The sequence below is a fragment of the Callithrix jacchus genome, chromosome 9 (assembly GCF_049354715.1).
Source record: "Callithrix jacchus isolate 240 chromosome 9, calJac240_pri, whole genome shotgun sequence".
NCBI lineage: Eukaryota > Metazoa > Chordata > Mammalia > Primates > Cebidae > Callithrix > Callithrix jacchus.
Genome location: NC_133510.1, coordinates 2350872 through 2368048, shown reverse-complemented (window position 1 = coordinate 2368048; position 17177 = coordinate 2350872). Strand labels below are relative to the sequence as shown.

General features: G+C 44.0%; 1 protein-coding gene across 5 annotated transcripts in view; it reads left to right on the top strand.

The window, feature by feature from the left end:
- The window catches only part of SENP1 (SUMO specific peptidase 1), a 68180-nt gene extending 57001 nt beyond the window's left edge, over positions 1 to 11179 (top strand). For 4 of the 5 annotated variants that reach the window (XM_009003220.5, XM_002752092.7, XM_035255177.3 and 1 more), the window contains 5 exons: positions 5395 to 5598; positions 6436 to 6515; positions 7461 to 7545; positions 8041 to 8136; positions 9048 to 11179. In XM_009003220.5, the coding sequence (XP_009001468.1) occupies positions 5395 to 5598; positions 6436 to 6515; positions 7461 to 7545; positions 8041 to 8136; positions 9048 to 9110 (528 nt within the window). In that variant the 3' untranslated portion in view covers positions 9111 to 11179. Of the gene's footprint in view, positions 1 to 5394; positions 5599 to 6435; positions 6516 to 6815; positions 7027 to 7460; positions 7546 to 8040; positions 8137 to 9047 lie in introns of all 5 variants that reach the window. The other variant, XR_013522440.1, reaches the window with a different exon arrangement.
- The last annotated feature ends 5998 nt before the right edge of the window (positions 11180 to 17177 follow it).

Sequence of the window (17177 nt, the reverse complement as noted above, 5' to 3'; positions counted from 1 at the left end):
CTTTTTTGGGGGGATGATTCTACTCTACAAACCCGTATTAGTTGTTACCAGTTGTTTCCAAATGGAAAAGCACAGGACTGTTGGAATACAGTATCTCTAACTTCACCAGCTAGTGAAAGGCCCATGAGGAGCAAACTCATAGAAAATATGGGGGACAGGAGGATGGCGAAGTAGGAACTAAGATAGAATCTACATAGCAGACTGTAACTGCACGGAAGCCACAGCTAACCAGGCAGGCTAATTACCTGCTTGGTAAGCTTTGTTTCTGAAAAGAAAGAGATGTCTTTCAGCTATTCAGCATCACAATAGCCGGGTGTATAGAGAGCATATTCTTACTTGATTAGTAGTAGAAAATGCGAAGTAAAACTTTGTAGGGAAGTACCAAAGTCACCTGATTTTTATTGCAGAATTCAAATCTGGAACCGGAGCACATGCATTTTGATGAACTTTTTTTTCCCCTGAGATAGGGTCTCACTCTGTAACCCAGGCTAGAGTACGGTGGTATGATCATAGCTCACAATAGCCTCAAACTCCTGGGCTAAAGTGATCCTCCTGCCTCAGCCTCCCAAGGACCTGGGACCACAGGAATGTGCCACCAGGTCTGGCTTTTTTAGAGACAAAGTCTCACTATGTTGCCCAGGCTGGTCTCGAATCCCTGGCTTCAAGCGATCCTCCCACCCCAGCCTCCCAAAGTGCTAGGATTACAGGCAAGAGCCCACACCCAACTTTGTCTAGCATTCTTACTTTCCGAATATATTTCTTTGATGGGAATGGAGGGAATTGGTAGTGGTCATAGTTTGTCAATTGTTTCCAAGGAGTAGTTAAATGTGAGTGATGCTCAGTAAAGAGAGTAAACAGCTTGCAAAAAACATGAAGTTCAACTAGACAAACCAGCCTTAGGAACAGGTTTTCCTTCGAGTATAAAGGCTGATTGCATAGGGAAGACACGAGGCAAAATGAAATAAATTAGTTAAGTGAATATGATGATCCACCATGTGTGGAATAAAATGATCAGAACTAAAGTTTTCTAACATGACTCATTGGCTTCCATATCATTGTTTATCTCTTTGAAGTGTTTCTATTAAGAACTAGCCCTGATAAACGAGGGATTTATGCAGGGTCACATGGAGAATAGTAGTTATTCTCCATAAACACGTTGCTTGCCCGTCTTTCTCTAACAGTTTAGCTATAATTCTAATAAATTGTTCATTGAATTGGCATGTGAGACAAATTCTGTATGTCTGAACACAGTGAGGGAAGCCTGCCTTCTTGGTTTCTTTAGTACTTACTACTAGGTTGGATCCTGTGAGTGGATGACCTGAACCAAACTATTCAAATGCTGCTGTCCAGTTAGTCTCTCAGGCTTCGTGGTTGACAAGGGTAAATTTAATTTGAAAATCAGAATGGGGAGGTCAAGGTGAAAATCTACAGAGGTAAAATTGGAAAAATGACTTTTGGGCCGGGCGCGGTGGCTCACGCCTGTAATCCCAGCACTTTGGGAGGCCGAGGCGGGTGGATCATGAGGTCAAGAGATCGAGACCATCTTGGTCAACATGGTGAGACCCCGTCTCTACTAAAGATACAAAAAATTAGCTGGGCATGGTGGCGCGTGCCTGTAATCCCAGCTACTCGGGAGGCTGAGGCAGGAGAATTGCCTGAACCCAGGAGGCGGAGGTTGCGGTGAGCCGAGATCGCGCCATTGCACTCCAGCCTGGGTCACAAGAGCGAAACTCCGTCTCAAAAAAAAAAAAAAAAAAAAAAAAAAAAAAAAGGAAAAATGACTTTTGTCCCCCCAAAAGTTGACTTGATCTCTACTCGGAAGTATTGTTACGCCCAGGCCTTGTAGAATATTTTTTCTCAAGCTAATTAGAAGGGTTCAAAGTATAAACATAACAATGGCTAAAAATCAAGACTTCACTGTTAATGGAAATGTTTTATTTCTAAAAGCATGAGAAAACAATAGTTCAGCTGGTTTACTGGGGAAGAAGGAAGATACAAATAGCATTGGTCATTTATGTCATTGTGGTAACATACAGGAAAAGGATTGAATCTTTAATTTGAGAACATTGTGGGCTTTTCTCTTAAAGAAAAGCTTTTAGTGCCGAGCGCGGTGGCTCACACCTGTAATCCCAGCACTTTGGGAAGCCGAGGCGGGCGGATCACAAGGTCAGAAGATCGAGATCATCCTGGTCAACGAGGTGAAACCCCGTCTCTACTAAAAAAAAAATACAAAAATTAGCTGGGCATGGTGATGTGCGCCTGTAGTCCCAGCTACTCGGGAGGCTGAGGCAGGAGAATTGCTTGAACCAGGAGGCGGAGATTGCGGTGAGCTGAGATTATGCCATTGCACTCCAGCCTGGGCAACAACAGCGAAACTCCGTCTCAAAAAAAAAAGCAAAGCTTTTTTCAGCTTCAGCCTGGCAGCTCTTCAAATAAAATCTCAAAGGAACAAGACACCATAAACAACCCAGCCATCCCTAAACAGAGTGCATAGACAAGTAGACGCTATGGCCAAGGCTGTGAAGGCAGCAGGAAGGGCAGCTCCTTAAGCACCACGAGCCACAGTGAGCAAACAGAGGCAAGTGTGGGCTCCAGAAAGGGTGACAGGTGGACTAACATCGACAGTAGTCCTCAGATTGTGGTATATTGGCAAGACAAACAGCAAGCACAGGGCTGGTCTACTTTTAGCTCCTTATTTCAAAGGGAATTTAGGATCTGCTGGAGCTAAGAGAGTCTTGTTTGAGGAAAGGGCTTTGGCCAACTTGGCATGGGGGACTGTTGTCTTCACAAAATGCAAGCAAATGTTGTGGCTATCACTGCTCCTCTTTCATCTTGAGCACTGTGATCCCTTCTCTCATTTCTTTCTCCTTCATCTTCAGCCCTCCTCTGTGAGATGACATGTAGGACTTTTTTGTTCTCTAACTCTTAGTTTATTTTTTTGGTATGATTGTGTCTTGGCTGAACTATGGCAATTTTCGTCATTTGGATGGAGCAATAGCTAAAAAATTGAGGAGAAAGACTTGAATCTGAATTCTGCCTCCGATGTCAGATTTACATTCTCAGCTAATATAGGAAGCCTTGAGGTCACCAAATCCCTCCTACTGGGATATAAGAGAAGTAAAAAAGAATCTAGATCACTCCTTAGAGCTAATTAACTAGTTGACTTTGGAGGAGGCCATTTCCCTCTCAGTGGTGAAGCTTTGGTTTGGTGCAGCAATGGAAGAGGAATTCTCAGAGGGAACAGATACCATGGTGTCTGATCACTGGGGTTCTCTGGTCTTGTTCAGCTGTGTTGGTCTTCAGCTTTCTAGTGAACCCTCTCAAGGTGAACAAACAAGCAAAACGCAGGCTATGTAAGTCCAGCTAAGCTTCCGTGGTTTCTGGAACTCTTTCCTCTTGAAAAATAGAATAGTGATATAGAGCATGACACTTGTTTTGTCATTCTTTTTTTTTTTTTTTAACTTCAGGCTTATGATTCTAGAGGTAAGACATCTCTGATAGGCACCTGAGGGAGATGAATCTCCATAGCTGTCGTGTACTTCACTGTCCTTATCTCTCTACCTGATTCCTTTCACTTCACCCTTTAGTCCTTATTTCTTACTATAATATATGAGGTGTCTGTCCCTATGGAAGGTTTGGCTTACAGTGACCAGAAGGTCAACTGCTTATGCCTTGGAGTGAAGGGTTTACCCTATACCATGGCCAACATTACAAGATGGGTAGAAGGCCAGAAGAATAAATGAATTCCTTCTTGCTGATTTTTTCCTCATTAGAAATCTGTATGTGCTGAGAAGATCCTACTGCATTCATGGTTTCCTTCAGAAACCTAGAGGCATCTTTTAGCACCATTATCCTGAGGGGCAGAGTTAGACTGAAAACATAGTTGAGAAATACCTGATTCGAATTGTGTCTTGATTATCATTATCTATAACAACGGAGCTCCAGTTATCTATTAGGCATCACACTAGGCAGAGAATAAGCCACAACCTGAGTTGTTTGGGCCAGCTGGGCCTGTTGCTCAGTCATCAGAGCTGCAGAGAAAACAGTGTCTTTCTTCAGTCGTAGCCTTCCCCTACCTCAGAGCTCTGCCTCATGGCGAGTGTGGTTTTCCTGCAGCTGCCTAGGCATCCTCATCTATAGGCCCTTTCTCTGGTCTAGACCATGCTCTGGTATGTTCCTGGCAGTGTTCCCTGCTGCCTCCCCAGCATGTAGTTGCTCACCGTTGGGCAGTAGCTCACTGTTCTGGCATCCTTGTGTGTAAATATTTGTCAAAGAACAGGGGCATTTTCCCATTCCCCAAAAAGCATTCTGAAAAATGTGCCTGTTTTCTTAGTCATATTTCCAAGCCGTGGATCAGTTAGCCCATTCATTCCTTGCAGTTGACAGATGCTGGCCTGACCTCAGCTGGCCACATAAAGTAAGTATGCAGTAACTTCCGGCACAATAACTTTCAAGTTTTAGCACCAAGGAGTCCTGGACCTAATGGAACCATACACAGCATAGTCACTATTAGAGAGGTCATTTCATTAACAGAATCACACATCTCCTCACTCAGGCATTGTAATTTCTTTCATTCACACTTGATGTTGAAGGCATAAGTGGAATTAACAAAGATGAGAAAGCTAACCATAGAGATTCTGGGGTAGAACTTTACTCTTCATGTTTGTAACCTGACTTTTAGGTCTCATGTAAGGTAGGTTTTTATACTTCCATGTGTGCCTCTTTATAAAGGTGACATTGCTGAGCTACTATCAGTTTACAGGTATTTTTCCAGTACAGTTGATGACTTCTCCTGTCACGTAGTTCTACTTGAGACCAAAAGAGTTTGCCTCTGCAGGATGGCTTATTAAGTTGAAAAGGCTGTCTTTAACCACGGAGCAGAGTTTTCTATCTTTGTGCAAAACTATGTGGCCCTCATATAAGGTTTGAACTCTTGATCTTAACTTGACTAACACGAGGCTCTACCTGAGCTCAGTATCTACTTAAATTGCTCACACAGTTCCAGTAGATTAAGGTAACTGCTAATGTGCCTTACTAAACTGCTTTTCTTGTTCTGTACTCCTTCCTTTCCTTTTCTGTAAGCCTCACCTAATAGCCCTGTCTTTCTGCAGTCTTTTGACCCAACCTTCAGTGTTCTACAGGCTGCGCCAGCATCTGCCCATTTGAACCCCCAACCCCATAATATATATGTCAGCTTTTTCTCTTTTCACCATTTATAGCATTTCAGCCGTCCTCCTTCTAGTCAGAATTTGATTTGGAGAAATGAATCTGTTGGATACTGAAGACTTAATTTAGTTGATTGGGAAACAATTGCATATGCTGTTCAGTACAGCAACTGCAACTGTTTTGAAAGGCTTGAGTGTATATTCTAATAGCTGTATTTTCTTCCCACAGATCATCAATTTCTACATGAATATGCTGATGGAGCGAAGTAAAGAGAAAGGCTTGCCAAGTGTGCATGCATTTAATACCTTTTTCTTCACTAAATTGAAAACGGCTGGTTATCAGGCAGTGAAACGTTGGACAAAGAAAGTAGATGTGTTTTCTGTTGACATTCTTTTGGTGCCCATTCACCTGGGAGTGCACTGGTGTCTAGCTGTGAGTACCCTTTCATTGTGGATAAAATTTGAAAGCTGTGTAACTACAGAACACACAGAGGGTGGTGAGTGGTAGTTCTGCTTGTTCCCTGATTATTGACAGAAAGATCGTTTAGTAGTAGGTTGACTAAAATCAGATCAATGAACTTCCTGTCAAGATTAGAATATAGATTTTGAAGAAAGCTGTGGAATTTCCTTTTCTGGAAATATTTAAGAGAGAGTCATAGTTTGTCTGAGCACCCTTAAAGGAATGCATGGGGGAAAAGTGACTTATTAATGATGCTGCCACTCAGATTCTCTGACTTATTTTCAGCCTAATCGTGACTTGCCTTGCATACTTGGTAATTTAATATTTTTATGACTCTGTGAGCATTATCTTAATGTGTTAATGAAACTGTAAAAGTTATTTCACAGTCTGTTTTCGATTATATTCGAAAAGCATAAAGCCAAAAGGAAATTCTCAATAAAGAAATAAAACCCAGAATCTTTTCACCATCTTTCTGAAACTGCGTGGAAATGATCTTGAAATACTCAACTTACATTCCCTGAAGAGCATGTTGTTTCTTCACTGTTGCCCACCTTGCAGAGGGAGAGAATGAGCATTAGAAAAAGGCTTCACAGCAATAACGAGACCACCCATTGATCAGTGCCATCACAGTTGTGTGTAAATAACCCCTCATTGTTTTTCCTGCAGATTAAGCATAGTATAATGCAAAGTCAAACTTGTCATGATTTTGTAGGAAGTTTGGTAAAAGGTTCCAAAGGCCAGGGGAAGGAAAATCTGAGAAACCAATTTTCTTCACTTCATAAACACACAATTTTTTTTTCTTCTTCTCAGGTTGTGGACTTTAGAAAGAAGAATATTACCTATTACGACTCTATGGGTGGGATAAACAATGAAGCCTGCAGAATCCTCTTGTAAGTAGGGAGTTGAGGACAGAAGAGTTTGGTCTCGGTGTATATGTGGTGTTTTTCCCGGTAATTGATTTCAGTTGTTTGATACCTTCAATGGAGTGATTAATAAAATATTTATATCAAGCAAAAATGCATGTTTTATATCTAAGTATAGTTTAAAAATGATATAATAATACCAGTATTATTAGGATAGTATTACTCCTAATGGGAGCAATTACTGTCCTAATGCACTAAAATATAGACTAGATATAAAGATACAGATGCTACTGAGAAATCATTTAATCCAACCTCTTAATTTTTCAGATGAAGAGACCAAGACCTACAGAGGTGCCTTTGATTTGCCCAGGTCCTATTAGTTAGTGGCTCAGGTGGAAACCAGAATGCACATCTCTTTATGCCCCACCTGTTTCATTTTCCAAAACACCTATTCCTCACCGTACCACTCTGATGGCCAGGAGGAAGTAGATGCCACGATGGTGAACAGTTTGCACTTAAAAAGAGTGCTCTATCGAAGGTGTGCACTCAGTACATTGTTGATTTGGATTTAAATTTTACATAGGAGAATCAAGCCTAGCAATAGTATATAAACCCTCATAGTACCAGAAACACATTTTTCATCCATTAGATTGAGTACTAAAGGACCATATAAACCAAGGAAAAGAATAAAAAATGTTTTTCCTCAGAAGGAATGGTAGGTAGAAGGAGCTTGACTATTAGAGGCAGAGGGCATGTTCCTTTTGAGTTGACAGAGTGGACACTGTAAGAGGCAAGCTCAGCTCTGGAGAAAACTTAGCAGTCCCGGGATTCCCTGCGCAGCATTATATACTCTTTTCCCCAGAGGAGCAGATGAAGCAAAGTTGTTCCTAGGGATTGTCAGCCCCATTCTTAGGTTGGCAGCTGTCATCAGTGTTCTCCACTGCTTATCTCGTTCTCTCCTGATACCTTTAGGCAATACCTAAAGCAAGAAAGCATTGACAAGAAAAGGAAGGAGTTTGACACCAATGGCTGGCAGCTATTCAGCAAGAAAAGCCAGGTACCTTTCAGCTTTATGAAATAAAAATCCTAAGAGCAGGGTATTTGAGGAGGATAGGATTTTACTGCTTCGTTCCTGGCCCACCTGTCTTGGTTGGTTGGTTTCTCGGGGAGGATAGATTAAACTCTCCGTAGAAAAACCGGTGGTGTGTTTCTTACGTAGAATTAAGTTTTCCAAATGCCCAGATACTTTACTAAGCTTTTCACTCCTGTGGGAATGTTTGCCGATTATTTGGCCTCTGGGGGAGGGAGTAGTTTTATACCCTTAGATGCCATGGAAGTCTGAGGTACTCTGTGTGGTTAGTATGAAGGACACAGACCTGACTAGAATGCTGTATTTTGTTTCTCTGAGCCTCTGTTGTCATGACTGGAGGGCCAGGGTCATTTGTTCATAACTTAGAGAAACCTGTACAAGTTATATCCTTTGGTTCTTATTTTTAATGTAAGAAGGAAAGAAGCTTGGACAGACACCGTTTTGTTGTTGTTGGTCTTCCAGGAAATTCCACAGCAGATGAATGGAAGTGACTGTGGAATGTTTGCCTGCAAATACGCTGACTGTATTACCAAAGACAGGCCGATCAGCTTCACACAGGTGATCCGGGCCTTCGGCAGGGAGCTCCAGGGGGCCCGCAGATGCTTGTCTCTTTAGGGGCCTCTGCCCTTACCTCTACCAGGCTTGCGCCTATGATTCATAACACTGATGGTTACTGCCTGAGCCACATCATGAAAGGAAGTTAGTGATAGGCCATGTCCTGGGTTTCCTCACCTCACTTATTGTAGTAAAAGAGCAGAACCTTCTCTGCCTACTTCTAGAGAAAACTGGGGCCAGAGCAAGTTTCTTTAGTTTCCTTGCATTTAGTTAGTAGTCAGGTTTGGGAATAGGCCACAACTCAATCTCCTAATGCAATTCGTTATGCTGCCCCCTTCCCTGACCCCTCACTTGATGACGTTTGTCAGTCTTCTCTTAGTGAGTGATCGGTCATTTCTGTCCACATGGTCCCTCAGAGACCGAAGTGGACTGAGACTAGAGATGATGGTTTATTCTGATAGGTTCTCCACTTTAGCCTTCTACCTCTGTTTGATTCAATGTCTTATCAGATTTCTCTACCGTAGCCCTTTGTCTAGACCAGCCTGAGCTGACTCTTGAAGTTCCCTAAATTCTTCTCCTAAAAAGTGAATTTTTTATTTTTACGCCTAGGCTCATATCCTCTTAAAAGTTCAAGAGGACTTATTAGGCACCATTCTCAAAATTTTTGGAGACATTTGGGCATCCCCTGGTTTCTCCTAGAAATGGCCAGTGTAACTTCTAAGGCTATAGCAATGGAAAATAGCAATAGAAATTACAGTAGAAAAAGCAATGGAAAGAAAAAACCCATATGTAACCAAGAATGAATAATTTGAAAGACCACAAGCACAACCTTGAGAAAGAAAGAAGTACGGGGAAGGGAGTATTGGGTCTAGACAGAAGCAGTGGTAATTACGGGTGTGTCTGTGTCCCTACAGCAACACATGCCGTACTTCCGGAAGCGGATGGCCTGGGAGATCCTCCACCGGAAACTCTTGTGAAGACTGTCTCAGTTAGCAGACCTTGACCATGTGGGGGACCAGCTCTTTGTGGACTACAGCCAGAGACCTTGGAAACAGCTGCTCCCAGCCCTCTGTTCTTGTAACACCCTTGATCCTGGACCAGGCCCTGGCGAGATGCATTCACAAGCACATCTGCCTTTCCTTTTGTATCTCAGATACTATTTTTGCAAAGAAACTTCGGTGCTGTGAAAGGGGTGAGGGACATCCCTAAGCTGAAGAGAGAGACTGCTTTTCACTTCTTCAGTTCTGCCATCTTGTTTTCAAAGGGCTCCAGCCTCACTCAGTCCCTAATTATGAGACTGAGAAAAGCTTGGAAAGAATCTTGGTTTCATATAAACTCTTGTTGTTAGGCCTTACTAAGAAGTAGGAAAGGACGTGAGCAAAAGATAGGGATAAAAACCACCAGCATATACATGGACACACACACACACACACACACACACACAATTTTCAAGATGTATAGTCAGGAATGTGACTGTAAACAGGACTTTGGGGCACAGGCCTAAGTCCGCTTCTCCAGGACCTTTCCTATTTATATGTCCCTACACAGAATCCATCTGCTTTTATACATAGCTGTTTATCATCTGTAGCTTCATCCTATCCAGAGGCACAGCACATGAGCTCTGGACAGGTCCCAAAGTTCCAAGCAGTCCTTTCCTTAAAAGCAGGGGTTTGCATGTGCTACCAACACACGATACGGGGAAGACCCACCCAGGGAGCAGTTTCAGTGGCACAACAAAGTACCACTTTTACTGTTGCCTACTTCTGACCAAGAAGAAGAAGGACCTTAGTCTTTAGCATAGAATTCCAGCGTTGGATGAATGCAGGTCTAGTTTGGTCTGTGGCTAGTTAGTTTAAATATGTTTCTAACCACAGAGAATTTCATATATATACATATATATATATACAGACATATATATATGTATAAATTTTCACAGGGATATGCTTTTTTTCTTTAAAAAAAAAAAGACTGAATGTGTTCACCATTTAGCCTGTAGATTTATTTCCATTTTCCACATTGCAGCACGCAGAGATCCCAACCCCTATGTGTAGGGTGTTTGTGGACTACCTAATGGAATATTTTGAGGCCTGGATGAACTTTGCCATGTGGGTAGACGTTACAGAGGGAGGTGATATTTTCAGCTAAAAAAAAAAAAAAAACGGGTGGAGTTTGGACTGATCAACTTGAGATTTAAAGACTTCGATTCCTTTTGTTCTTTCTAGCGTCTCTCCCCACCCTCTGAGAGCTCCTCAGGCTTAGACAGTGAAGTGATCCAGTGCCAGTGTCATTTTGTACTTAAGTTCCAAAGTAGGAACATTTTATACTTTTTTCTGTATTGTAATAGGTAGTTTTGTATGAAATCTTTTCTCCCCCCCCCCTTTGTACCCCATTCTTTCCAGCATTGTGCTTTTTCCTGGGCTTATTTGAAAATTTTACTGTTTTATACAAGCTCGTTTAGTACATTTTTCTATGTTTTACCACAAGTTACAATTTGAAAAGAAAACTATTTTTTTTTTTAAATAGTCCATTGTTAACTGAATGTTACTGTTTCCACCCCAGCAACTAGATGTCCCGCCTTCAACCGCCTGCATTTGGGGAAAGAGCACGTTTTGTGTTTGTTCTCTCTCTCCCTTTCCCTTTCTCTTTTTCTCTGAGTTTCTGTAGGAAATAAATAGCTTTCTCTGTGGGTGCTGGGGACCTTCACATGCTCTCTTAGAAAGCTGTGGCATGCAGGCTCATCGCAGGACTTGGAATATCATCTGGTTCCTGGTGCTTACTCTCTGTAAGCAACAACTCGAAAGGTGGCAATATGGTGTAGATTTGGACTATGAATCAAAAGACCTTTTTCAGATTCTTTCACTGTTGTCTGGGGGACTCAGAACAAGATTGTTCTCTGTATTTATTGTTTGTCCATTTAGATAACATCTGTCTTACCTTCCTCACAGACTTTTTGTACAGACCAAAGCAACAAATATTTATTGCCATGTATAGCAGAAAATGAAACATGCAACAAAAGCACTTTGAAAAATATATAAGGAATTGTTGAGCCTGTCTGAATTTGGGCCCCTTTCTGACTAACACAGTTTTGCACAAGGCAGAAGTTAGTGACCCTGAGACTGGTGTGTGTGGGCTAAGCTGACACAGGCTGTGGCCCAGGTGGCTCAGAGGGAACCAATACAGACTTACAGTGGACCATTCTTTCCTGAGCTAGCCAACAAGAGCAGGAGTGGTATCTGGACACTTTCCCCTTTGCTTAGGGGTAGGCCTTGATGACCAAGGGAGAAAAGTTATTGCTGCATCTTATGGCCCAAAGGCATGTTACTAAATCCTTTGTAATCTGCTTTAAACTAAATAAGCCTATTTTCTCTGTCTTCCTCTTTCCTCTGTGTTCAGTGCTCATATTCACCTGCCTTCCCTAAAAAACAAATATTTGAGGAATGATAAGCGCTAGATGCTAGCTATAGAGACCTCAACCGAAACCACAGTCCCAAGAATCACTCTGGGACCCTGAACAGAGAATATCAGACAGACCTTTCTTACCCATTTGAAAAACGCATGGTCTGAGGCACAGAGGCTACTTATACCCCATTTGTCACCTGGGTCCCACCATTGTTCCCAGGAGGCCTATTTAGGGTTGAATGTGAGAGTACTTTCCCCTCATCCTGCCTGGGGAGTCTGTGTCAATTGACTCCTCTATATGAGATGCTTCATACTTCTATGTGGAATCAATTTCTCTATTCTTTAGCCACCATCATCATGCCAGCATCTACCCACTGCCCCCAGCAATGTTAGCCCCAAGTTTTAGTGATCCTGAGGTAGAAACAGATAACCTGGTCACCAACCCCCTCCCCTAGCCTGTGCATTACCCGCCTGGTTTTACACGGCCTTTAAGAGGCTCTAGTGGGTAAAGGGTGAAGAGTTCATTTAAGAGTCCCAGTGTTTTTAACGTTTCAACTTCTGGTCCTGTGCCATCCCTCCAGCTCTTAAATATGTCTTGCCGGAGTAAGAGAGAGGACTGACATCTGGGGCTTGTCTTTTTGTTTTGTCCATTTGGATGGACCAACATGAGGTGGAGTATGATGCTTTCACCCTGGGAGTTTACATACCCAAGAGAGTCAGGAAAAGAAGTGTTAGGCTTTTGGGCCCTATCCTTGACTCCAACAGGCCATGTGCTGAACTCCTCAGAAGGTTACCTATTTCCCTGCCTAGGAGCAATGCATCCACAGCTTGGAATTCCAAAAATACATGAAGGGACAAGGCTCATACCAGCACCCTTTATTACAGTCCAGGGCCTCGTTTCACTGACTCCTAACATCTGTCTTCTAAGAACACACTGCCATTCCCAGTTTCGGAGGTAGAGAAGGAAACATGGGACAGAGGGTCATACTCGCCCATTAAAATAAAGACCTGATACATATATCCTTTGTGAGAGAGAAGAGTGGCTAGGAGGCTTTGAGCTGGGGAGGGACCTTAAGATGTTATTGTGGGCTATCTCTTTGGCCCGTCAGGGAGATGGTAGGGGAAATTCCAGTTATGTGAGTGGTTCGACCAGGTGCCCAGGGTTCTTACCAAACTCTAAGATTCCGGAATAGTATGAAGGGCCATAATGCTGATGGGAAGACAATCAAGGCAGAAAGTTAAATGTTGAAGGCCACACAGAGACCTTAGCTGCAGACTTCTCTCCATTCCAATCTAAGGAGTAGTCATCAATTCCTTTACTTCTGGAGATCGCCTTACTCTTTGCAGAACACAAGCACTAGGAAAGGAAAGAGTGGGAGAGTGGTACTCAAGAAGCCCAGGGTCCAGTCCACTGGAGACCCCTCATTGAACTTACTTTTATTCCTCCCACAAACACCTACTGAGTAATTGTATGCAAATCCCATCTCTGATGCTTTCCCCAATCACATGGTCTTAAAATCCCTCATCTGGACATCTGCAGCCCTTATAATCAGAAAATAGTATAAGTCCACACAATATTTGTATTGTAATTCAGCTTTTGCATCAGGAATGGACTGAGACGTGTAGCCACCAAGGGCAGCTGAATGATGTGCTTTTTCTCAAACCAGGAATAAAAGCGGCTTCTTTCTGGCCTGCCGGTGATGAGGTAGAGGTAACTATTCAACATTTATTTAGAAAGACAACATTGTGGTCCAGGCACAGACCCACACCTGTAATCCCAGTACATTGGGAGGCTGAGGCAGGAGGATCACTTAAGCCCAAGAGTTTGAGACCAGCCTGAGCAACACAAAAAAAAATTTAAAAAGAAAAACTATTGTGGAAGGAGGAGGATGGCCCATGGCAGCCTGAAACCTCCTTTGTGCTCCCAAATCATTTGTCTCTGGCCTCAAACTTGATGCCCCACTCGGCCCTTAACAAAAATACCTTCCTCAGCATTTAGCTCTTCGACTGGGTGGCGGTTCTCAGCCTCTATCCCAGGGGCCTCGTGGAAGTGTTTTTTTCCGACTACACAGCGTTCTGTTAAATGCAGCTTTTTCCATCCTTTTTATTTCCGGTGATATCGTGCACCCCTCGTAGATTGAGACTCTGGGTGTCTTACTTCTAGGAAGCCCCTTAGGCTAGGTGTTTTAAAGCCTGTGTTTAAGCACTGGCTTTGGGGACCCTGACGGGTAGAGTGAAAAGATGGTTTGACTGTGGAAATCAAAGCCACCTTGTCCTCAGGATCTTAGAGTCTCTATTAGAGGCTGTAGACTTCATAGTGAACTCATTTGGGAGGCTAAGCAAACACCAGGCAACACACCTTACCAAGAAGGCAGACTCATAGGCATGTGGTTCCATACACAGCTTGAAGCAGAGGACGGAGGGGCAAAGATGGAGATCAGTCAGGGATGATGTTGCCTTTTTCTGCCGATCAATACGTGATTCTTCCTAATTTTTAAAAAGCTGACTTATTTAAAATAAACTGTGGCTCTTGCTTTCTCTCTTTGACTGGAAGGTCCCTGGTGAAAGGATTTGATGTTGTGTGTCTCTAACACTGTCTTCCTGTCTCTGTGACTGTTTGCTCTGTCTCTGTCTGTGTCTGTGTCTCCTGACCAGGCTGGACCAGTGATTGGATCCTCGGTGTGGTCTGGATTTCTGAGTCCACCTCTTACCCAGGAGTCTGAATACAGTTCATTCATTTATTTCTTCCCATACACCTGGAAGTGAAGCCTGGCACACAAATAACATGCAAATTCGTGGCTCTTTGGCACTTTAAAAAACCAAACTTGTCTGTGGAGGCTGCCAGAGAACCTTCCTCTGAGGCCAAACACGCCAGTCAGGACTTCCAACCCGCCTGCTAACTGTGGCCTTGTGTTCTTGCTCCTCTCCCGCACCCCCTTCTCACAGTCTAACTTCAAGAAGGCCTTGCCTTTTTTCCTACCTGTAAAACTCACACTCATGACAGTAAAACATAAGAAAGCACCAACTTCTCAAAACCCTTTATTTTGGGGGGCCAGTTTTCTCTATGTTGGGTTAGGAGACCCTCTTCTGGTCCCCAGGATGTTCTCAAATTCTGAGGTTTTCTTTTAGTCATGGTTAAGATTTTTAAGCCAATTGAATATGGAGTGAGTAGGGAAATGGTCAAAGCACGTTCGTTCTCTGATTCCTGACTGTGGTTAAAGACAGCTGACAGATGCCTGGCTCTGCATCATGTATCACCAGGCAGGGAATAGACCGTCCCTCAGAATGCGGACCTGGACCAACCATGAGTCAGAGTCAGCCTCTGTCCCCAACCACTCCTTGGGTACCCGGTCTGGTCAAAGGGAAGGGGGTGGAGTGCCTGTTCCTTGAAATGCAGGCAAAATATTTTACTTCCTTACCTTCCGGTGCCTCCTTTTTCCATCATGCCATCACCAGCCAGTCATCTCTGCCTGTAAGTCAACCTGCCCCTTCTCCAGTAGCATCCCCTGCCCACTCTGCCTCAGCCACACTGGCCTCTTCAGCGTTTGTCTAAGAAGCCAAGCTTGCTTTTGCCTCAGGGCCATTCTACTCACTGCTTCCTCAGGACTCTGGTGGAATGTCACCCTATATCCCAGTTCTCACACCCTGTAGCTTTCTTATCCTCAGTTTTTCCCCATAGTACTTACCAGCATCTGACTGTATTACAGGTTGACTATCCCTTATCTGAAATGCCTGGGACCAGAAGCGTCTCCGATTTTGGAATATTTGCATTATTCTTACCAGTGGATCATCCCAAATCTGAAACCTAAAATGCTCCAATGAGCATTTCCTTTGAGTGTCCTATCAGTGCATTTTCGAGCATTTCAGATTTGGGATGCCCAACTTGTATCCAATGATTTGTTTTATCCGTCTCTCGCTAAAACATCTGTTCTGTTCATTTTGTATTCCAGGTGCCTAGAATAGTTGAAGGGATGGATGCGTTTCTGTTACTTAGCATCTCTGAGCTGTGCTTCTCTTCCATCATGTAGCCTCCACCCTGTTCCAAGTTCTCATCTCTTTGTGTCTCGATTATCACACTTCCTACCTCGGGGTCTCTGGCTTCAAGTTCCTTGTCCATTTGGCAGGTAGAATTGTCTTCAAATAGTGTTAATGAAAATATAAACGTTTATTGGGACCTGGGCCTGAGACTTACATGCCAAGTACTTTATATGTATCACTTCATCTTTACCAATCTACGATGTAGGTGCATTATTATCCCCATTTCTTAGAGGAGAAAATGAGGAGCATAGGGATTGAATAGTTTGCCCAGAGCCTCACAGATTGTCAGCGACAGAAACAGGGAGCATATGATTCCAAAGTCCTTAAATGTGCTAGAATCTGCTGCTTCATCTCAACAGGAAAAATGCCTGAAGACTCCAGGGGGACTCGACCAGTGAAACCGAAGCAGAGAACCTTCGACAGAGTTCTCAAAGTCGTCTGCTTTTCTCTCGTGAGCAGGATCGAGGTCCTTCCTTGTCTTTTCACCGTCGTTTGGAGGTCAAGAGGAATGAGAGGGCCCCTCCGCCATTGGGCTCATTTTCTCTTGGCTTCTCCAGCCAGGGATAACAAGAAACCCTCACCTCTCCCACGACAGCCCTTTTCCGTCCTCTTGCTTTTCTGCCTCCTAACTTTCACCCTCTGCTCTTGGCTGCGCACATTAGCAAAACTTCTTTTCCCTCAAGGTCTGTCGTCCGCATCCAGAAAGGGGAAGCCTAGGGACTGAAGGTGCAGAGGTGGGGAGACACCAAGTGGGTTCGGTCTGTCCCCGCGGAGGGCCTCAGGAGTCCAGTGTGCCAGGCAGTGGCCTTCTGTGGGGATGGCCTGGGGACCTAGACTTGTAGGAATTTGGAAACGTTTCTAGTGCTCCATTTTATCTTTTTGCCTCAGTCTGTGTCTCCCACTCTGTCTCTCCAGCCTGGAGTTTCCTCTGCCATTCCTACTGGTTTGAGAATGTCAGGAATGCAGAACCTTGTGCCCCCCTCCTCCTCCACTTCCCACCCCCATACACTGAGCCCCTGTGCCCTGTAGAGGCGGAAGTTAGTTCAGCAAGAGGCCGAGGGGGAGGGGTGCTGCCCTGTTACTGGAGAAGGAAGACAGCACACACTCTGGCTCAACCCTTCCTCCCGCCCTCTCCTATTTCATCCCCAAAATCACTCTGCCACTTTCATCCTACTCTTCAGCAGACAGCCTTTCCCACCCTCACCCCTCACTGGAGGCCTCTCTTGATGGTAATTACTCCTAATTGTTTTCCCTTGGCTCGTGAAGCCTTTCCTTGCCTGCCCTGAGCCAACAGCTCTCCTGTGTCTGCTCACGGAAAGAGAGGCTAGCCTCTTCGGGCCTTAAAACCCTGGCTTTCTGGATCTAAGTTAGAGGGAAGGCACCCACTTGGGAGAATAGTGACCAAACCCCAGCAGCAAGCTGTCCTGAGGAGCTCTGAGCCTTTCCCTGAAGATCTCAGCACCAGAGAAGGTCCTTCGGGTGGGGCTGGGAAAGGGAACTCTTGGAGTCCTGAATGGAGTCTCCAAGTCCCACAACTCTGGCCTTGGTGGTGTGGAGATGCGTATCTCTCATCAGCCATTCCCCTCCTCACCAGGAGCGCATCCTCC